Below are 23,570 nucleotides of genomic sequence, written 5' to 3' on the forward strand. Positions count from 1 at the left end.
TCTGTCCCAAGATATTTATGCAGCACATTTGGACAATTTTTAAAAAAAAATACACATACCTGTGAAAGAAGTGCACTTGTAATAGTTGAAAAGGATAATTTCCAAGATAATTTCATTGACAAATTATCAACTGTCACTCAGAAAAATTCACAGGAACGAAAACAGATTCCTTACGGAGATTTATAATGGGGAATGTTTACATCTTTACTCCATTCGGAATACACTCGGAATACATCGCGCAATTTTTCAACGTTATCATCCGGGCTTGCTGCAATACAAAATCTCCGTAGGCATCACATTTTTTAGCATTATATTGAAACCTGATACGTTAACAGGGGCGTTTCGACTGAGAAATCTTGGAAATTTTTTTATACTTTTGAATGAACATCATTTGAACCCTGAGGTATTTATAGATATCAAGCAATTAAGCAAAATGTGAATCCAAGATATCTTGGGACAGACTATAACAAATTACACTAACAAGTTTAAGTTCTGTTTATTCACTCAGGTACAAGAGGAACATATATACAGAATAAAACTAAAAATCGTACATGTAAGAGGTCTATATATACATACTCATACAATGAAAAAATAAAAATCGACATATACCAGGTTTAACCCATTTAACCATATTTAAGCAAGGCTTTGGTATATAGGATCAGTTCATGAAAACAACTATAGTAAGGTTTGGAAAACTATTTTATTAACTGAGTATTTTTAAAAATCATCTCAAAGATCCCTGACAGCGTAATAAGGAAGGGTTAGTGTCATACTTAACTCTACGTTATATGTATGTACATGTATTTCCGAGTATAACTGTTATTTCCTTATCAATTGTAATTTATAAAACAATAGAAAGATGAGTTGTATAGCTCTTTCTCCACGTACATGGAATCACAGGAAATATATCAGTTATTTTATATATTTTTCAGTGTCATATATAAATGCAACAGATACTAAAGGTAGAAAGGGTTTGTCGGTCATCCATTAAAAACAAAACGTATAACAATGCCGATACAAAAGAGTTACACAAATGAAACAAATTTCAACTCGTTTAACGCCAATATATATTTCAGTGGGTGGTTTTTTGGTTGTTGTTGATTTACGTTGATTTACGTCAAACCTTTCGTACGATTTAAACAAGAACTGCTAAATGTGTTTTAAATAATAATGTCAACTCGTTTTCTTTCTAATATTGGAATGCGCTCAGCACTTCTTATAGAAACTCATCGAATATTTAGCACACTCAACAACCATTACCAAGTGTGCGAGATATCCGAGGAGAACCAATGAGCTGTATGAGAGACTTGATCATTCTACACAAGCTTTGCGAAGCTTGTGTAGCACGACCTTTGGTGAGAAAATGAGACTTGATGCCATTATAACAATTTTACAACATCGCTAATCATTTTAATTTTTAAAAACACCCAAAATTATATATATATATATATATATATATATATATATATATATATATATATATATATATATATATATATATATATATATATATATAATTTTGGGTGTTTTTAAAAATTAAAATTAAAATGTAAAAAACAACCAGTCCCTTCTTTAAGACAAAAGAAATAGATTACATGAAAACAACAACAAAGAAAACAATCAAGCACTATAACTAACAATACTAAAGAAAGTAACAACTACATTTAAAACAGTTTTTAATCACAGTCCTTATGAAGGTGTTGGCAATGCCGCCAATCGCTCTAAAGTTATAATATATATATATATATAGATATATATATATATATATATAATTTTGGGTGTTTTTAAAAATTAAAATGATTTTATATATATCAAAGAAACTACGAATTGGTTACACTGGTATCAAAGATCGAAGCATCTGAGCAATATAGAACAAAACTGAAGTTCTGGTATACCATTCTGGTCGGTCCGAGTTGTGTACACTTTCAGCCGATCTTCTTTTGTGGATATGCGCTAAACAGTAACACCGCAACGCTTCTTCGTAGTTTCCCAACTTCACGAAAGCAACGCCAAGCATGATGTAGGCCATATATTGTTTTCCTTTCGTTGTTCTCTGCAGAATATCATTTAGCATTACTGACACAATTCCTACCATTTCTAGGTTGCCCATGTTAGTGTAACACAGAACTTTTAAAAATCCTGAGTACAGTTCAGGTGGAATGGTAAGAATTGATCCTGTGTTTCTCATCATAACTACCTCGAGTGCGATCTCCATTGGAATAAGAGGCATTGACTGATAGACTGCGAAGTCGTATGAAGCCGCTGACGACACCTTTTCCATGATACTCAATCCCTGTCCACAGAAGGAATGAGGGTACTGTTGATCAAACCTAACAACACCTTCACATATAGGAATATGTATACAGCCACGGTCCTCTCCCAGTTTTTCATCATATTTCTTGATGTAATCAAGAGCCGAGTCAAACCTCCCTATGCAGTAGTAGGCAGTTGCAAGCGTGAGATTCCCTTTGCTGATATCCGAAAAACGAACAAGATGCAAGTAACGAAATGCTTTACGAATGTATGCGTACCTACTTCTTGTTGTGTTTTTCGTCAGTGAAATGTTGAGATATATGAGCGCGAGCTGATATAAAGTATGGAATCGACGCAATCGCAGTATATCAAGATCTAAAGTTTCCAAATTTCTTTGAGTTTCCCGTGTTAGAGATTTCTTAAGTTCTAGTTCAAGTACCTGTACTGAAGGTGATGCTGGGGTTTTGGCAATTATTTCGCTGACTAAGGCTGCGTCTATATTTGCTTCTCCATATACTGTGTCTTCATCCCTTCTTGAAGATTTCAACACTTTGAAGTCCTCCTCCGGGTTTGAGATAGGGTATGAATTAGGTGTTATCAGCCGTCTTGCATTTTGTAAGTTTTCCTTCAAGTAAACTAAGGAGTGGCATTGCAACAGGCATCTCCAACCTTCGCTGTGTAATTCATAAAGCTTGCTGCTAATACGATCAAGTTGCCATTCTTGTACCTTACCCATGAACATGTTGTTTTGCCTGATGAAATAATTTGGGCAAAATCCATTCTTAGTCCATTCAATCAATCTTCGAAAGCAAATGTCAACGCAAAAAATCAAACGTTCTGGTTTCCAGTACTCAGACGGCGTTTCTTCAATTGTCCAAAATACTGCTGTTTTGAGAAAATAGGAACATATACAGTCTTTCACTCTCTGATCTTGTGAAAATACCTCTTGATTCAAAAGCTTGAAAATGCCATACGTCAAGAACTGTGTGTTGTTGAAGGAGTAAATCAGATGTTTCTCTGCTACAGAAAAAGACATCCTCCATTGAAGAGGATCCCCTATCCAAGTTGAGTTTCCCAAATCATCCGAAGAAAAATCACTATGTAGTTTCTTGGATCCAATCGCCATTAAATGGCAGCCGATATTTTTAATTTTTCTAACTAGTTTCTGCGATGGCCACCCGTGTTGTCTTTTCCTTTCAATCCATTCGTTGGCGCATGCAGGCCAATCTTTGTATTCCAGACAAAATGCCCTATCATGATCTCCATGCTCTGTTCTGTCTAACACACAGGGTCCGTGAAGAACACCGGTGGGATTTAACCTCTGGTGCCATTTTACATATAGTTCACTAGATAAGAAGTTAACCCCAGATACCCTTTTGGTAGATTCTTGAATTTGTTGCAAAGGCGCAGAAGGAGTCAACACAGCAAGTTTTACATACCCAGGTGGGTCATCAGGAGACAATACCAGTCGCACGACTGCCACGTACACGTTGACATTCTTTGGAGTTTCTGCTACAACTTTGATCAGTTTATTAACATACATTATGTCTACATCCGTTCCTCTAATGCGGAATCCTTCCGCACACCCGCCAGATCTGATAACTTCCGTTTGGGCATTGCAGTATTCGACTAAATCCATAACATCCATGACGTGTCGCCGTATTTTTTGCACATCTGGATCCCCGACTGCATTCACTAAATTGTCCGCAATCAAAAAGGACAGATGAGGATCGTCTAGCCACTTTGAACAGTGTTCTAATTTTAAAAATGAAGATACGTATTTAAATCAACAGTAAACTTGGATTTCTGATCACTCATGAATACAAATACCAAGATCTGTATTAACAATTATGAATAGCAATTCGTATACATTAGAGATCAATAATAAATCAACAGAGGCGGATCCAGCAATTTGAGAAAGGGGGGTCCAATCGATTAACATCAAAACGTGTAAAATCTAGCGCTGGTTAAGGTGGTATGGGACACCTTTCGATTATATATTGTTGATAGATTCGATAGAAGTAAATGATAAACAAATTACTTTCACCTGTTTTTCAAATTTTACAAAAAATTGACCAAAAAGTCTGATTTTATTGTTTATTTCGATAGAAAGTAGGTAATAACAAGCAGGTGTCCCATACTACTTTAACCTTTTATTCGTCAAAAGATCGACCACTGAGAGACCAGATAGCTCCATATATGTAAAGGTTACTTTAGCACATGTATCTACAACTACTTAGAGTTCTGGCCGTCGGGTTAGTCTGTTTTAAATCTTTTAATGTAGCTTTTGTTTTGATTGATCAAGATATAATCTATGCAAAGGCAACGCAACTGAAATTTAGTTTGCTAAAAAATACATTTGAAAGAAGTTTTTATGAGTAAAACGATAGGGTGTACTCAAACGTGACTTCATTTTACTTAATTGCTTAGGTTTCTGGCTTGTCAATTCAAAACTTTATGAACTACAATCGATTCTATTAAGAAAATCAAAAGGAAAATACCTAGTGGATATTAATAAAAATCTCTGTATTTAGCGATAATGTTTTATGTAAATTTTTTTTATTTTCCACATTCTTACTTGAAGAAATCAACATTTGGATGCTGAAGAAGAAAGTTTTATTTTTTCTATAAAATACCTCCTACAAAATAAATTTTGTTTATAAAACTACGGTTCGTTGTACGAAATTTTAAATAAGCTATTTCCAAAATCACATAGATTAAATATTTTTATGTTAGATAATTATAGTATTTAGTCTATAGTATAGATTAAAGATGAAAAAATTGCTTCTAAATGAGCATTTTAAGTTTTAAAAATCATGTCCTAGAGATAGTGGGTTTCAAACCCCTTAATCCCCCCCCCCCCTTCCATCTATGGATCCGCCAATGTATCAACCTGCTAAGGAAAATATTGTAGAGATTAGTTTGAAAACGTATTTACCTGTCATCACTTTCTGTTCGTTGAGAATTTCGTTGGTAGCCAGATGTGTCTCGACGTTTTTGTAAAAAATAGGGTAATGCAATACTCATATACGTCGTCATACAGGGAAATAATACAATCTACAGAGCCTGTCCCGGAAATATCTTATATAAGACTAATTAGGATGTCCTATAACATATAGTGTAATTCTAAAATCACGAACTACAATGAATTCGTCATTAATACTGTATGTACTGACGGTGGTAGTGTGTGTGGGGGGTGGGGGATGCCCTATATATATCCCATAATTACCTCAACTAAACTATAAAATATTTTAGCTCTATGTGTTTAAAAAATCCATTTATGTATATATAATACAAATTTAGCTTTTTTAAAGAGCTTAACGTATTTAGAGCAAACTCTAATTAGCAATATGTTATCCAGGAAAATTAACCTCTTTTTTCTATACATTTTATAAATGTCCCCTTCCTCTACAATACATGTGGAACTTTTTTATATATGCCGTAAACGTGCGTGCCTAAAATTGTTGTTTAGTTGAGATCGAGTAGTAGTAGATATAGCAGGGGAAAAGAGATCTTGGGAAGGGTTCATATCATTTCAATAAAATCAAAGTTAATACCACATTATTCAGCATCTTGTTTTCTTGATATTGGTTTAACAATTTGTACATGTAATATGCATATTTTTTTTACATTGGCCATACCGTATCAAATTTTCACTTTTTTTGCATTTCCATAAACAATGCAAAAAGAAAAAAAATTCCATAGATATTATAGAATATTGCTTTCAACTAGCTGTATCGATAAATTAAAGCCTTTTTTCATTTATAGCAAATTTTATTCTTTTTTCGTTTTCTCACTTTTTAAGATTTGAAATCTACGAAAATTATTAAGTCGTACTGAAAAAAGATCATCAGAAAATTACCTCCCTAGCACCAAACAGTATTTCAACCAATGAAATAAATGTAAATTTTCACATCATGTGTTTTCTAAAAATCACATAGAAGAGGAAGTGCACAACCCGGGACTGTATATTATTTCAACTCTTTATAGTCTTTATACAGTCTTCCAAGGAAGACCGTAATCATCTAATTTTTTATTTATCTTTTTTTTCAGGATGAATGCCCTTCTAAATGGTGCAGTATTTGAGGAATTCCGACGGCATATTTTACCATCCTCGGAGGAAACGTTACATTTTTCACAAGAAAACAAGTCACAGTTAACTTTTCCTTCAGATGTCATCGATCCAGACAACGTGGTAAGAACTCAAAAGTTCTTCAAACGAGCTGATTCTCTTCACGAGACAAAACTCCTTCGTGTATTCGATAAACTGGATCAGGTGAATCGAGTAGACCCTAAAGATCCAAAGACAGCGGAAGTGGCGAATGCGGTGGTGACTTTTGTGGAGCGGATCATTAAGAAAATTGGAGAAATCGACCCGCGATTCACCTCAACTCTCTTACGCGGTGGAAGCTTTTTCGATGACGTAAAGGTGGGAAAACCTGACGAATTTGATTTCACCGCTAAGGTAGAGAGGCTTTGTTCTGCATGCGACGCACTTGAGTCACGGTTTTCGAAACGCAAGAAAGGATTTGTATACCTGGTGGTCAAAGATGTCGGGTTCATCCAGGATTTCACGGAGTTCGTTACTATGGCAGAAGAGGATGGAGTATTGAATGAAGGAGAACAGATCTTGTCCCTGCGAAAAATTGAAAATCATTTCAGTGAGCTGGTAGATAAAGCACTTCATTCCATTGATGTCCCAAAAGCTTTGTCCCCAGCAGGTGTAGAAAAAGGTCTCTTCTGGCATTCTGTTCACAACGGTCCGTGCGCTACGATTAATGCTACTTACCGTTCTTCAACGTCGTGGGAAGAACTAGGTCTGGATATTGATATTGCTCCAACGTTTGATTTACCAAAACCTTTATACACGCCACCTGTCCTAGAGCTTAGAACTTGGAATAACATGTCTGATTCTAAAAACGAGTTGATGTCAAAGTTAACTGAGATGCTTCACTTCAAGCTCAAAATTATGGTTGTTCCGTTTGCCTTTGATAAGATACTTGAAACGCAGAACACGGACATAAAGACATGGTCCTACAGATATAGCGAGACATGGCGAGTGTCTTTTAATTCGCTTGAACAATTCGTCTTTTCACAGTACGACTTTGAATCAAAGGAAAAACAACTTTACAGAGTGTTGAAGATTCTGAAAGAGACATTTATCCAGAAAACAGAGGATCTAGAATCAAGAGCGGGAACATACGATATGAAGCTTGATGAACCACCCAGCACGACCTTGACCTCGGTCACGGCGGTGCCACTCGGGGTGGTGCCTGCCTTCACAGTAGAACCACTTGCAGGATGGCGCCAGGAGTTGGGCGATGACTCGAGCGATGATTCTGACGACGAGGCGTCATCGAACTCGTCATCCGGTCGTAGGATTAAGTACGAGGTTCTCTATGATCGATCGTCTTTATCGTCTAACTCCGATGTGGATGACCATAAACCTTCAACCGAAACTGGAGAAAGACCTAGTGGAACAGTTGCTTCCTCTGAGAGTGTTTATACGGAGCTAGATTTAAAGAATAAATCTGTAACGCAGAATCCTACATCAGATGGTGACAACCTGAACTCTACACAAAACTGTCGTAGCTCAAAACCACTGATTAAAACCTATTATCTAAAAATGATATTTTTCTTTATGAAGTTTATGCTTACAGACAATGAGATATGGACACGTGAGAACTTGCCAGCATTGGTGGTATTTGTGCTGAAAGCTCTTTTCTTCGTCTACTCATCGAATCAGAAAGCATTCAACAACTTCTGGTTTCAAGATATGATCGACCTCCCAGCCAGACCCTCAGTGAGTTTGGAAATCCTACAGTCACTGGAGGATATTGTGGATGAACTCGAAAGAAGAATGCATGATGTTTAAAGACGTACCTTTTTGTAAAATTTATGTAGTAAAGCCAACATAAGCCCCGATAAATCACTTATTTTAAGAGAAAAATTTTGTAATAATCACATTATATGGATAATTTTATTTAATTAACGACAAATTATATGCTAATCATAAAAAGGGAGTTTTGGCCAAATATAGTTTGCGCTTTAGAAAATTTAAAGAGAAACAGAAATTCTACAATTGTCTAAATTGAATGACAGGATGCCGTTTTATCAGGGCACTGAAGAAAACACTGCGGCACCACCTTGGATCGACTACATCATCAATGACGTCATTTTAAAGCCAATGTTGACTTCAAATGAGTGTCTTTTGAATGTTTTGTATTCACATAACACATCGTATTTAAAGGCAATAAATGTGAATATATTTCTGGTAGGAACAAGGTACAGTACATAAAAATTGGATAACAAATGCTGTCAAACAAGGGTCTGATCTTTCAAATTCATCCTAAGGGACATTACTAGTGGTAAGTTTAGAACAAAACTTCTAAGGTTTAAATTGAATGACTTATAAGAATTATTGAAATCCGGAAATAGTCTCTCAATATATTTTTTGTTTAAAAAGGAGCTTTTGTTGTCTGCAGATTTTATACTAGTTTTGTTCAGTCGAAAGTTAAACAATATAACTTGAGAAAAAAGAAATAGATATTCATGTAAATTACACACAAATTGATTAACAGTTCATTGCGTTCGATGCAGGTTTTTAACAATATATTGAACAATTCTTTGATTTAAAAAATCGCATTTAAATATGTATATCGATTTGAATCGCATGCCAAACATCGAAAATTATCTCTTATAAGAAAATTGTTTCATTTTATGCACCTTCTATCAACAAAGACATTTTTCTCCTTTTTGATACCCCCCCCCCCCCACCAAGTACATAATTTTCTTGACCAATTGCATGAAAATGACGCTTTATTTTTATAGAATATCGTTATTATAGACATAATGTAGATCATAAAGTTAAAAAGACGAAGCAATTCATTAAGTTAACATTCTCACAGTATCTAAGAGTATCAAGCGATTTGAAACCTTTAAATGTAGAATTACCCATCGCTTTTGGTTTAAACGCAAACTTGCTTGTGACTTGATGCTACCCATGTGGTAAAATCCATGCAGGGACCTCGCCAAAAAAAGAATTCTACATATGCTGTGCACTGCAGTAATTTGCAGTTTTATACATATGAGTTGCTTCCCTTTCCACATTGACACTGGTAGATTCTATTACAGCCTACTCAATGGTTTAACCATTTTGATAATGTGCATTTCTATGTCTTTTCAATTCTAAACTATTACACAGACAGTATAGTTATGTTTATACCATAAAACAGGTTCAAATCTCTCTCTCTCTCTCTCTCTCTCTCTCTCTCTCTCTCTCTCTCTCTCTCTCTCTCTCTCTCTCTCTCTCTCTCTCCGTGGTACACGAAAATACCGATTTTCTTAGATCATGTTAATTTCGCAGGTCCACGGGTTAAAATAACATAATTAATATCGCCTGATATTACACTTCTGATAGATCTGAAAAAATTCTTTGATTTTGTTTTTAAAAGTCATAAATCACAATTCAAATGTACAAGGAATTTTTATTTTTAAAATTTTATTCCTGGGGCCATCTTGAACATTTTTTAAAATAATTCCGGTCGTTAATTTTTAAAACTTTCGTACCCCCGGGTGGTCTTGTACACCTTTGATATTTTTCTTATCTATCACACTTGAAAACAATCGGCCGTACACCCATTAATTGGATATTTGTCGGTAGTGAAATAGATAAGTAATCTCTAATGAGTATCAAACATTCTTGTTTGTTCAGCGATCTGAATCTAATTTTTGTATAATACCACTCAAATTTTAATTTAAACTATTTTAGAGTGATGTTTGTAGCATACCAGAGAGAGACTGAGAGGGTTTTATTATTTTGCTTCTGAAGTTCTGTAGCTCTCAATATATGAAATTGTAATTGCAATAAATTCGTTATCTTATTGAAATTCTTCAATTTTCATGACACAATTTGTTAACATTGTTGCATTTGTCTTCAGTTTGAAAAACACAATCTAGAAAAAAATCTGATATTTACTTCGTAAAAATAATATGCAAGAATACACCCAATAAAACAATAATTATTTAAGATATGTTTAAAATTTTCTTTAAATACTATAAGCGGTATGGTATACTTTTTTATGTCAATATCGTGTCAAAAAGCTGTGAATCGCTTGAGAATCTATTATTATAGTCGACATGCGAAAGCGTTAAAATCTTCCGAACAATGGATGAAAGGTAGAAATTTCAATTAAGCAATTAAGATTAACTGTCAGTGTCACTGTAACAAAACACACGGTGAAATTTTTTTCATGAGAAAACTCCAGACTTTTCACGGCGAGTTTTATCGCTATAAAAACAAACGGCGCTTCGGTGTTTTGCTGTGAATAGAAATCTTTTGTTATCAAAGTAATTCGAAAGATATCTACTGCTTGAACAAACGGCTGGGTTAACAAGAAGGTGTTTTTTATTGTTTCATTCTGAAATTAAAAATAATCTTGTTAATTTTTTCGTCTCGAGTAACCTGCCAGACGTTTTTATTTTCAATCTGAATGGGCGGGCGTGACGAGGTACACTGAGCAGCGCTTTGCTAAATATTCCGCCGATATTTTCAGAGACCTGTGACGATTTAAGATCATTTATTTATCAACCAGGGACCCGGACCAATCAGAATCCACGCACGTCGAACTGCTTTCATTCATATTCCCACCCCGGCATTGCGTCTGTCAAATTCCACTACTCCGCTACAATTACCGTCACCCAAAGTTTTTAAAAAGAAAAACATGTGAAAAAATGGATTTTTTAAAATTTACCTGAGGATATAGACTTTTTACACGTACTCTCTAATTAACGTGCGGTTACTTTGATCCCGGGGCAACGCGACCGAATCAAAGGGACACTACAGCGATCAGTTTGTTCCGTCTAGATCTAATTTATGATGTATGTAATTTTATTTTGGAGGGAAAATGTGAAATAGACCTCTTCGGAAAAGGACGATATAGGTGTAATAAATTATCTATTTGACTCGGACTTATCACTGCCGATATTTTCCCACCTTTATTCTAACTATCGACACCTTCAGACATCGGTGAAGAATTCGACTGAAATGTGTGATAATTTCTAATAAGTGCTGCAAAGTTTTCAACGGGAAATTGCTTCAGTTTTTTGTTCCTGTATAATTTTTCCAACCGGAATGAAGACCCCTGAAGTCTCCTGGATTGTTCTGTACCTGTTTTCCGGAATTTACCTCGCACAGGCATCATGGTGGTAAGTTTCATTCAAATTAATTATCTTAATTAATCATTTACATGTTAGAATCTTCAAGTTAATGTTTTAAAATTCTTCATCACTTTAAACCATAACAGTTCATACTTAAAGATAATTTGATATCCAAAATTATCAATTTTAGTGAAAATCTTCTTTTGAATTATTTTTTTTAATACAACAGAATTTTTGGTTTAGCAATTGCAAAGAATTGTTTGGACTTTATGTCTACATTGTATATGTTACTGATATCTTTTAGAAGTAAAGTACAATAACAATTTATAAATATATTTGTACTTGAATGAAAACCACAGGACTTTTCATTATTGGCAAATCTTTTATACGAAACCCAGTTTTCCCCGGATACCAACCAATATTAAAAGAGATCGCGATAAAATACAGGACAGAAGATTATTGTTCAATGGTCAGTTGTCAGAAATAAAAACTGGAGGAAATTAAAAGTAAACAACAAAATCCCCACAAAAGACCGGCGTTTTATGCCTGGGTCCAGAGTGAAGTGACCTCGAGGAATAGGTACAAAAACCCACTCATATTTACTTGACAATAAATACAAGAATGAATACTTGATTAAAAAGTACATATATTATAATAGACAAGTCACAAATTAATTCAAACACGGTATGTCAAGCATTAGGTACATTGTGCCGTCGATTTTGAAAAATCTCTCTCTCTCTCTCTCTCTCTCTCTCTCTCTCTCTCTCTCTCTCTCTCTCTCATTTAAGATGTAAGCACGCCTGTTTTTAGAATTTTGCGAGCTACACCAGATAAAGATGGAACACTAGTCTGTTCTTTTCAGACATCCAGCGAAAATTCCTACATGCTAATTAGCCAGATTAAAAATCTATTGCACGTTATAATGGCGTGCAATTAAGTGAATCTGTTTTCAGTCTATCTCGCTTTCTTTGTAGTAAAATCTGCCGCAATACATTCATTCAACAGATGGATAACCGTTTGTTGGGTCCAATAAGCGTCATCAAATTTCAGAAAATTCTTTTTGAAATTGTGGTTTGGCATACAATTTTATAACCGATTATCGCGTGTTTCAAACTATTTACTAAAGCTTTTAAAAAAGTGCAAGATATGTTACCCCTTTTGCAATATTACATTTTAACAGTACTTTTCAAAGATTTTCTTCTGGAGACTTAACTTTAACAATGCTGTTATTTCGTTAACAGATACGCAAATTGTTTTTCGTTTGGTTGACAAAGTATTCGAAATCTCGTTTTAAAAAATAGCCTTTATAATTGATAAATTGGTTTTTTTCTTCTTTATTCCTTTTTTTTTTTTTGAAATGTGACACGCTGGTCTAGTGATTGGATTAAAATCGCTGGATTAGGGAGGATTAATCTTAGATTCTTGTTTATAGACATGGCCACGATTTTCTTTTCTCCGCCACCGAGAGAGAGAAAGTGACACCCCAAACCCCTTAATCACAGCGTAAACACTAGTGAATTCAGTGGATTAATCCCCCACAAAAGCCGATACAAGTTCAGCAATATTTATCAAATCAGTCGAGTTCTCTTGTAAGTTTTATTTATTTTATCAAAAGACAAGTTTAATCGCAGTATGGCGTTGTTGTGATCAACAGGGCGGTTAGCACTGAACTTTTTAAGTGTAGAAATCAGCTCTGGTGCCGTGCCTTTCAGCATCTACAACACTCTTTTAAAACATTCTTTTTTTTTTCTTTTTCTCTCATTCTTTCCCCACAGAGAGATTTCGAAGAACAAAAAAAAAACTCATTCCCTTCCCGTTTCTTTTGCATATGCCATTGGTTTTCTCCCATTACAGACAAATTTCACTGGAGAATTTTCATCACCCGAATTCAGACATTCAGAAAAAATAATTAATAAATCAATAGATTATTCAATATAGACACACTTCTGATTTTTACATGCATTTATTTTATTTAAAAAGATGAACGGGTACAGCTCAAGAAAAATAGATTTATCCACAGTCTGTACATTCAATATTTGAGTATATATTTTATCTCCATTTTAAAGAGGGCATTCGATGTTAATGCCCACTGCCGGTAATTTTGGCATATAAGTTTTCGTGATTTTGAGTTTAAATTTCCTAAACAGAATAGATTTGTTTACATTAATTACTACAGGAAATATACTAGTATCCAGAAGTTTGAAGGTTAGAATCAGCGGAGTTTATGTTCCATTCATTTTGATCTTGCCAACATGCTGCTATTTTCTATCAATCATATTTGAATTATCCTTTGAATTAAACCTAAAACAGAGATGTTCTCAGAAAAATTTGTAGAAATGATAGGATTAAATACGGAAACAATATAAACATAAAAACAGATCCTGATACCATTAATCTTGACTATTAAGATTTAGTATTTAATAGAATATTAAGATAAAACAAAGAATAAAGTTGGGTTCTTGTTCATTTATTTCTCTGAAACAATTCTAGTGTATTTTATTTCACGAAAATCGCCGTCTCATACCAGCATATAGAAATGAAAGGTATGCAAAACGTGGAATTTAAAATTGTGTGTTTTTACCATTCAAAGGCTAAAATTGCCCTGTCTTCGAATTAAACGACAAATTATGGGGCAATTGAACTTGAATCAATCATACGAGATATATTGATATGAGATATATGAGATATAGAGAACCTTCGTGGTAATGATATGTTTGTGTGAGAGTAACAAGTCTGTCTTACCATTGCGCACTTCAGCCGGCCTTGACATGCGAACAAGGAAATTGACACTGTTTTCTATGGCGGGTATAATAATAATTAGTCAAATGGTCTACATTCGATGATCTGGGGTCTAATTGTGGGGTGGTAACTTATCCAAATTGTGAATGAATTCTGGCTTTATTCATTTTAATTACCCCATCATGTTTCATTTGTGGAGAATTAACCCGTGGGATATTAGTAATCCAATTAAGTTACCATGCAAAGGGCTGGCCGGGTGTAGGATTTCCCGTGGACCATTTAACTATCTGTACCGATGATTTAAATGAGCCAGGTCTGAATGCTCATGTCGATTATCATCATTTCTACATAATGAACCCGAAAACGGGATATGACGGACAAACTTCAAATTTTCTTTAATGGAAAAAATCAGTGGATTAAATTTCAAAGACAGGTCGTTTTTCTGAATTAAATCGTAAGCATCTGCAAACGTTATATGTCCTTAGTGCACGAGACAAATTGAAATCGGGTACCTCTTGAGTTAAGCACTCTACCGGGGGCTGAATTATCGGGGGCCTAATCTCGGACCTGGATCTCTATTGTATTGGAGTATCGGCCAGAACTGGAAACATCACACCTTGTGTTGTAACAACAAGGGAAGCACCCACTAGACAATTGGGTGGTACACATCAATTGCCGGCTATCGATAGAACCTCCCCATTCACAAAACACGAAGCAAACTACAAACGGTTATCAAGGATAATGCAATGCATTTAAATCAAATCATTTATTGTTCCACAATATTCATTTAACTTTTGAGAAACTGGAACAACTTGGGGGTTTTGCCAGATACGCAAAATGCACGTCCATCTGTATGTCTCGATGCCAAAATCGATGGATGATTAACATCAGCGTATACATTTGAGACATTAAACTGACTTACTACCATCGGTTTCTTTGTTTGTCAATAGTCATGAGCTAGTATGGTGACAATACTTTTGAGGGTTTAGCAAGAAACACATTTTCTTGAAGAGGCAACATCGTCCTTAACATCATTTAGAAAAAGAATAGCAGTTTGATAGCAAAAGTCTACCCTAATGGCCTTTATGATAGTCAGTTGAAATATTGGTGAAAATACCGGCAGTAAAATTTTTGATTTTGAGACAACATTATTTAACCATTAATTTAATTTTCTTTAAGCACAATGATTCCATTCACAACTCCGCATAAATCATCACCACAAATATGTAATAATTTTAGAAGTTTCTGACAGTGGTTAAAACTACAACCTCGGTGGTCAAACCATATATCAAATTAATGTCATACAAGAATGAAGGCCATTACAAGGCAAGGATCCTAGGAGGGTTATAGAAAAACGGTTGATAGCCGAGATCACCGAATTCAATCGGACACTGATAACATTGAGGAACAGTCCCGATAAACCCCGATAAGCTCCCTTTGAAGCCTGCGCAGAGGCAGATTGGCGAAGTAATTCGCTCACTTTCTTTTTCCGCACGAGCTCTTTGTTTTTTGTTGGACATAGCACTTAAAAACCAAAGATCTGAGATTCTTTTTTTTGTGTACAACATGGAGTAGATTTAGATTTAAAACATTATGAATTACATTCGAGTTTTTTTTATGTCTGGTGATACAACCATCCCAGACAAACTTGTTCACATGCACATTGCAATGTGCTTTTTTTACCGGATTGTTCCCCGATTTCATATAAAAAAACCCTCTAGAAAACAGATCACTTCCGAATTCTGCCTTCAAAGAATTTATCCGACGTTTCGTTTAGAGTGTCAGAAATTATTAATTCCTGTGTATAGACCATAAAACATACGTCATAACACAGATGATTCATTTGAATATTTTAAATACATGTAAATTAATTTTGATTTTCGACAAGAAATATTTTGATGAAAATAGTGCACCGGAGATCTTTTGTACATGGACGTGTGGTAGGGTAATAATTAGATCCTTAAAAGTTGCATTAAAATTCTGATAATTTATCTTATGCGATTTGGTTAGCTGTTATAGTATTTGGAAACAAATGAAGTGTAGTTTTTACGTAGTACGTGCCAAAATTCTTTAACCATAAAATATGACCGCTTCTTCAATAACGTCTTCAACTTATGGGTGGCAATTGATATACCGAGAAAAGCGTTTTGTCATATTTACTGAACACTCGATCTCTTTATAATAAAAGGAAATTTTTAGTCATTAAACAGTGACATAACAGAGAATTTTAGTATCGGGTTCGATGTGTAAATATTTGTCAACACACAGATAGGTGTCATCGACTTCAACGAGAAGTGCGTGATCTCGTTAACGAGACAATACGAGATGATGTCATTGCATAAAGATTTGTTTTTGCAATATAAAAATCAATCGGAGAAATTTTTAAATCTCATTAAAATAGATTTTGACACAGTATCATATTACAAATATTTAAGGCCCGGATTTTAAATCGTCAAAACGCACTCGCAAGTTATCCATCATAAAAAGGAGAGAGCTGTCTGTGTTTACCTGACCAGACAGGGTCGTGGAATGAGTGAAATAATTGGGTCCAGGTAGCACAGTACTCATATTGAAAATTCAGCTTTGATGTTACAGAAATAAAATTATGCAGTCCGTTTATTTGCATAGACGTTTGAATGTGCAAAGAGGAATCTTTATTAAGAAAAAGAAAATAGGAACTGGATCGCTCGATTTAATTCTGTTTAAATAACAACCATAGAAATATATCAATGATCAAATTAAGCTTGATACTTTACAGCATTTTCTCCATCTCTTAGCAAAGTTTAAATGGAGTTGCAACAGTACTGTCGTATAGATATTTCCAGCCATTTGGTGTAGTAATAAAAGAACCGCTTTGGTAGAATTACAAAATTCCGATCGCATCTGTTGGGTTTTTATGATTGTGTTATCACTAATATCAGTTTTACTTGATTCTGACTATTAGGGTTATTTGTGCTAATTGAAGGGGAAAAGAATTGATCCATCATCATCAAACTTCTTTCTAACCCCATCATGGCTTTGCATGTACTTTTCATAACGAATTTTTATTTCACTTATTCTAAATTCTTGTTCGAGCAGCTTTTTTCACAGAAAACTTCTATTTTCAAGGATTAAAGGGGAAAAAATATCAAAAAGCGGGTATATATGATCAAAGGACTCGACGCCTCAAAGAGTTTATTGTCTGATTAAATTTGCCCTATCATATTCAATCATCTCTTCGCCTCATACTTAGATACAAAGTAGAACCACAAAGTGTTGGATTCATGCATAAATTTATAAGATTTTATCAAATGCTTATAAAAAAAACCGCTCACAACTTCTTGTGAAGGGAGGTCTATATACACAGATGAACATTGCCTATCACGTGGGGAGCCGAATTGGAGGAGTTTCAATTAGAACATATTTTATGAGCCGCTTTTACGAGCACCTCAATAGGGTTTTTACGGCTATAATGATTCCGGCTCTTTTAAGCCTAATTTATGAGATCATATCATAATTTTCTGCTGAAATGAATTGATTTACCGTTCTCCATGCTGCTAAGGTTTTATGAATCGATGGTCATGACAGCGGTGACGCTGGCGTATAGGGAGAACTTTCTTCTGGATGTTATTTGCCCCCAATGGAACGGTTTCCATCGTCGAGCGAATTTATGAGTTTGTTCGATTAGAAATCCCGGAATGAGATTAACCTACCGAGTCTTTATGGCTCTACATGATATCAGTATCAACACTACTAGCAATGAATGATTTTCCCTATAGATAAAGGATTTACGTCAAAGATCGGTGAACATTCTAAATTTGAATTATGTTCTTTCTGCATGTTTTAATATCGGGGGATTATGTAAGTATAAGGGTGTTTTCCAGTCATGTCGACTCTTGAAATCGGGGGAACACAATTTTCTCTATCCTTCAGACGCAGGATGTCCTGTGTACCAGCGGGAATAATTTCTGGTCTCTGTGTTTTATGAAGCTCTATATGAACACTTATAAGTGAATTATTGGATGTGATGAGGCCACACACAGATGTTTGTTTAGAAGCCAATTCCTGCCACTTCAGCCCCAAGCACTTAATCAGTCAATTATTCTCTCCAGCTAGTTATTCTTTGAGACATTTAAAATATAAGGATTCTTCTCTTTTCTCTTCCTTTGATTCCCTGAATATTTCGTTTCATGCGAACTGGAAAGTTCATGTCTCTTTGGGCCATCACCGTCTTTTCTCCAAAAAACTTTGTCCCTTTTTATATTACCTTTCAATAACACCCCACTTCTGTCATTTAAGAAGGCGTTGGTTTGCGCATACCTTGTAACAGTTAAAAAGATTTTAAGCGTACAATCAACCGATTGGTTTATCTGTATGTAATGTGCCCTCACATTGACAGCAATATGTGTATTATGGTATCAAGTTTCTTTAAGATTTCTTGAACATGAATGATGCGTTTTTCTTCCAAATTTTTCATTTTAAATTACCCACCCACATAAAATTATCGATAAATTCTGCTTCTCAAACGTAACAGTATTTTTGTTTTTCAAATAAAATAAAATATATAAATAATTTTCAGAATACTTTTTTGAGAATGAAACACATACCTTATCATTTTACGAAATGGGATACTTTGTAAGTTTCTGTTGACCTGACTTTTAAAAAAAAATATTTTTCTGGAAATGAAAACGGTAAATGCACTTATTTTTTTTAGAATATAAAACTTGAAAATGAGATTCACGTAATAAATTAATTCATTATAGGTACCTGGGAATCATCGGGTCCGTTCGACCGACTATGAGGGAGATTGTGACGTCAGAAAACAAGGAAACAAATTGTGCTAACATGAATTTTCTGTCGGAAGATCAGCGGAAGTTGTGTGGAAAAGAACGCCGCCTACCCAAAGTGATCAGTGATGGCGCGTCTTTAGGAATCCAGGAATGTAAACATCAGTTTGCCAATCGTCGATGGAACTGTTCGACTTATAACTCAACAGACGTATTTGGTGGCATTTTGAAAAAGAGTAGGTTTCATTTTATCCAAAAGTACTACATATACATATTTTGATACATGTGTTACTTATTACATAAGCTGAGAGACGATTCATTACAGCATACTTTGCATGAGCATTTCAAATTAAAATTATAGTGACCAGTGACCATTTAATTTAGACCTCTGTTTAAATGATAATTTTTATAGACAAAGAAATGATTTATTTCTAATGGTGAAAAATAATTTGATTTATTTAGTCTTCAGTTGTATTTTAAAAGGCATAAAACTGTCATTAATATAGTGAGAAATTTCTTAAAATGAACGTGAGCGGAAGTTGATCAGAAGTTCGTGTTGTGGTCAATCGGGGACACCACTGATAAATTACCAGTATTATATACAATTATTATCGCGCTCTTTCCCTGAACTCGACTAGACGTATTAGATGATCGCTTTGATCGACAGATAATTTGATTAAGGAAAACAGAGAGGTGGTTGGAATCATTGATTATCGATACTACATTGTTACGTGTCATATTACAACAAAAACATGTCATCAATTTGTGACCGAAACTCCAATTTAATAACAAGCTTGATATAAAAAAATTTCTGTAGAAATTATAAGCTCGATGTGAAATCGAAACAACATCTTTATAGCTGACTGTATAGAATTTTTCTTTCTTTCAGAAATTCGTGAAAAAGCTTACATTTATGCTATATCGTCTGCTGGTATCATGTACAGCATCACCAGGTCATGCGCCAAAGGTGAGCTGGACAACTGTGGCTGTGACATGAAAGTCAGGCGGAAGGATACACAGGGGCAGTTTGAGTGGGGCGGGTGTTCCGAAAACACGAAATATGGCGCCAAATTTTCCCGCAAATTTGTGGACACAAAAGAGTCGACAACAAAAACAGCAACGTCACTGATGAATTTATGGAACAACGAAGCCGGGCGGAAGGTAAAGGATACATGATATGCAAAGAAAAGAAAAAATATATCTTTTTGATTCAACCCCGAAAATCTATTTTTTATATAAAAACCACGGTGTATCATTCTCCTGGCATATAATAATCATTGCTTGTCTTTTGTTTTGTATTTTGTACCGATACAAATATATGAAAATTGTAGAACAATTTAGATCAGTTAGTATGAAAAATGTAATATATTGTAAGATATTTTAATTACAAACTTGTATTATACATGTATATAAGAACTAGAGATATAAAGTAAAAATACATTAAGGTAGAAAAATTGGTTTTTCCTTTTCGCTTTAACATATTCATATTATCTAGATTCGATATAGTGTGGTTCAACTGTAGTTTCAAATCTGGAAATAGAAAATAAAAAAGCATTATAGGTTTTTAGAAAACAAAAAATATTTCAGTGACTTAAATAAAAACACAGAAGATATGACTGAAAATCCGACAAAATAAAAAAAACCCACTGTAGATATAACTTATTTTATCCAACGGGAACTGCAAAAAATTTTATTATATATTTTTCTCTTTTCTTTTTAAGGCTGTCAAGATGAAAATGGACCTTGTATGTAAATGTCACGGAGTCTCTGGATCTTGTTCAATCAAAATCTGCTGGCAAAAGATGAAAGATTTTCGGTCAATTGGAGCATATTTAAAAGACAAATTTGATGGTGCAAGCCTTGTTCAATATATCATACAAAAAAACAAGTTAAAAAGAATCAGGAAAAATATGAAAAAGCCAACGAAAAAAGATCTTGTATATTTAGAAGAATCTCCAGATTTCTGCGAAAATAATCCCGAAGCCGGGTCACTCGGAACAAAGGGAAGGCAGTGCGTTAAAGACGGTTATGGACTAGATGGGTGTAACTTGATGTGTTGCGGGCGTGGTTACCACACCACTGTCGAGGACATTCGAGAAGACTGTGACTGTAAATTTGTCTGGTGTTGCCGAGTAGACTGTAAAACTTGCACGCGTAAGGAGGAGAAACACTTCTGCAACTGAGAGATTCTGGGACTCTATTCACTGAGAATTCCCGCCAAAAACCCTCCATGTACCTTCATGTACTTCTGATGAAACCGAAAATCTGTCATCGGTAAATTAGAGAACACTGTAGAAAACAAGAGACACAACAAAGGCGTTCCGAAAGAAATTCAGATGCAGGGTTATCGAAACGTTTATACTTCAAACAGTGTTTCATGTAATGTTATGATGTATAAGATAGGTATTTCCGAGGCGATTGAAAGATTTGAAAGATTCTGATGTGGTTTTCAACAATATTTTCAGGATGCGACCTTATCTGAACTTCTGAACCGCCGAGTTCGGGAATTCTTAGAACGGGTCGACAATCTTAGACTCTCAAAGAAGAGAGAAAAATGTGTGAACTTTGATCATATTCATACGGAGTTTTTACTGTTGAATCTCTGAAAACCAATTGGCTTGGTTAGCGAAAGAAAAAGGAAATTCCTGAAAGTTGACGGAAGTTTGTGTTGACATTGCAAATATAATATGTCTTCCGCAGCTTGAGCATCCTCTTTAATTAGATTGGAGGTTAAGTCGATGAGAAAACTCGGACGTGAAATGGACACGTAATTCTCCTCATCGAAAACAAGAATCAAAACCGAACCGAACCACGGGTACACATTGTATTTATTATATGTTATATAGAGTTATTATATTTCCTGTGGTGTGCATTGTTTTGTTATTCGTGAAGTTTTACTACTGAACAACTGTCTTAAAAATACTTTGTTAATAAATGAAGTACTACATGTAATTCCTTGCGCAGATTATATATTTTTTGTTGATCTTGCAGACTTCTACATCAGCTGTACAATGAATCAGCTAGATTTTCTCAATTCAAGAAACAAAACCAGAACCAGGTTGGCTCTAAGTTGCGCCTATTGAACCATGTTTTCTCGCTAAAATAGTTTTTAAAACTATAAACTAATTCGTTCATAATCAAAAAGCAAATCATTTTCTATTTGATTAATATGAAAAATCACATTCATTCACAATAAATGAGTGAATTCAGAGAGGGATACATTTCTTGAACAAACAGAAAGTCGGACATTGAAAATCAACTATCTGGCACTAGTCACTCGTTAAAATAATGGATGTTTCAGAAATTTGTGCAAATAGTTAAAAAATAAAATGTAACATTTTGATAAAAAAGAATATAAATCAGCTTGCAAGGTCGATCGAGATTCGCGCAAAATCTTGCAGCGACTTTCTCTTTTCTTGAAGCCTGGTGCAAAGGAATGCAGCAGAGCTTTTGTTAAAAAGACTCAAGATTTATTTTGAACAAGATAGCTGGTTGAATTATAAACATTCATAGAAAATTTTGGAAAAGCTTCAAAAATCGAAATAATCAAGAAAGTGGAGGATGTACACAAAAATGATATCAAAGACATGAATTTATAATGAATCAGAAACAACGCTCTTTGTTGCAACAGTTTGGCAAAGAATGCAGCTAGCGATAAATAGCAGTATCTTAAGCTTGCTCACATACTTGTCGAATTTTATGAACTTTTGTTTTCTAAATGCAAGCATACTTTTAAACATTCTTAATCTAAAACTACCTAAAATTGTTTCTCTCACGTACTTGTCAATTTTTATAGTCATTTACTTTCTTAACGCAGGCATATATTTACACTTTCTTATTTCAAAAGTACCCCAAATCGTTTCTCTCGCCCCAGTGGTCAGTGCGAACGATCCTGTATAGTCAGCCGTCCTGTTGGTTTCGCTTGTTTACAAGTTAAGCTTCAGAATACATAATGACTCGTAAAGAATTGAATTTTAACCTTGGGGGTATGAATAGTTTGTTATTTCTTCCGTCTGTGAAATGGTCTTTTATTCTTCAGGCAGGTCGGCATTGTTCGAGTGGCATACTTGGTCGAATTATACAGTGGGATATTAGAGCTTTTAATTGTATTTAAAAAGTTATCCCGGGAAAAAATCACAAAATAAATAAAGAGATTCTCACAATATCGAGATAAGATGGCATTCGCGTCAACGAATGAAATGAAAAAATAACAAACCAAACATGAACATTGCACATGATAGGCTGTCATTTCGAAGCCGAGGAAACTCTAGCCAGTGTAAGTTTTATCAAACTCTGCATTGGGAAGAAATGTATTGCAGAGATGTTAATCAAACATGCACGTGTGGCAATTACTTTACCGATGCCATTGCACGTACATAGAAACTTTATTTCTCGTTTCTTTGGGGTTGAATTAAGATGTAACAAGTTGCACTTGGATTTTCAGATTGTTAGGAAACATCTGTCTGCTAGTGCTTAGAGTCGAAAATAGAATCCTTTTTTAATTTTTTTTCTATGCTATTGTTATCTCAGGAAATTAATCTCGGGCCAAAAAAATGTCAAAGTTCTTGTTAAGTGCCGAAGTTGACAATAAGTTGTATAACTGAGATTAATGTGAATGTATTAGGCATTGGATGACACGCTAATCTATGGTGG

At 34.7% G+C, this 23,570-nt stretch overlaps 3 protein-coding genes across 3 annotated transcripts; 2 read left to right on the plus strand and 1 right to left on the minus strand.

The window, feature by feature from the left end:
* Nucleotides 1-513: 513 nt before the first annotated feature.
* On the plus strand, nt 514-8,721 carry LOC105346963 (uncharacterized). Its single transcript, XM_066088021.1, has 2 exons — nt 514-547; nt 6,307-8,721. Exon 2 carries the CDS (start codon nt 6,308-6,310, stop codon nt 8,126-8,128), a length of 1,821 nt encoding a protein of 606 aa, XP_065944093.1. The 5' UTR covers nt 514-547; nt 6,307; the 3' UTR covers nt 8,129-8,721.
* LOC105346962 (uncharacterized) lies at nt 1,784-5,706 on the minus strand. Its single transcript, XM_011455782.4, has 2 exons — nt 5,192-5,706; nt 1,784-4,008 (listed from the first exon to the last, which is right to left on the minus strand). Exons 1-2 carry the CDS (start codon nt 5,196-5,198, stop codon nt 1,832-1,834), a joined length of 2,184 nt encoding a protein of 727 aa, XP_011454084.3. The 5' UTR covers nt 5,199-5,706; the 3' UTR covers nt 1,784-1,831.
* Nucleotides 8,722-10,723: 2,002 nt separating the features above from the next.
* On the plus strand, nt 10,724-21,869 carry LOC105346960 (protein Wnt-4). The gene is made up of 4 exons (XM_011455781.4): nt 10,724-11,460; nt 18,894-19,153; nt 19,807-20,078; nt 20,639-21,869. Exons 1-4 carry the CDS (start codon nt 11,387-11,389, stop codon nt 21,098-21,100), a joined length of 1,068 nt encoding a protein of 355 aa, XP_011454083.3. The 5' UTR covers nt 10,724-11,386; the 3' UTR covers nt 21,101-21,869.
* Nucleotides 21,870-23,570: the final 1,701 nt, after the last annotated feature.

The sequence above is a fragment of the Magallana gigas genome, chromosome 6 (assembly GCF_963853765.1).
Source record: "Magallana gigas chromosome 6, xbMagGiga1.1, whole genome shotgun sequence".
NCBI lineage: Eukaryota > Metazoa > Mollusca > Bivalvia > Ostreida > Ostreidae > Magallana > Magallana gigas.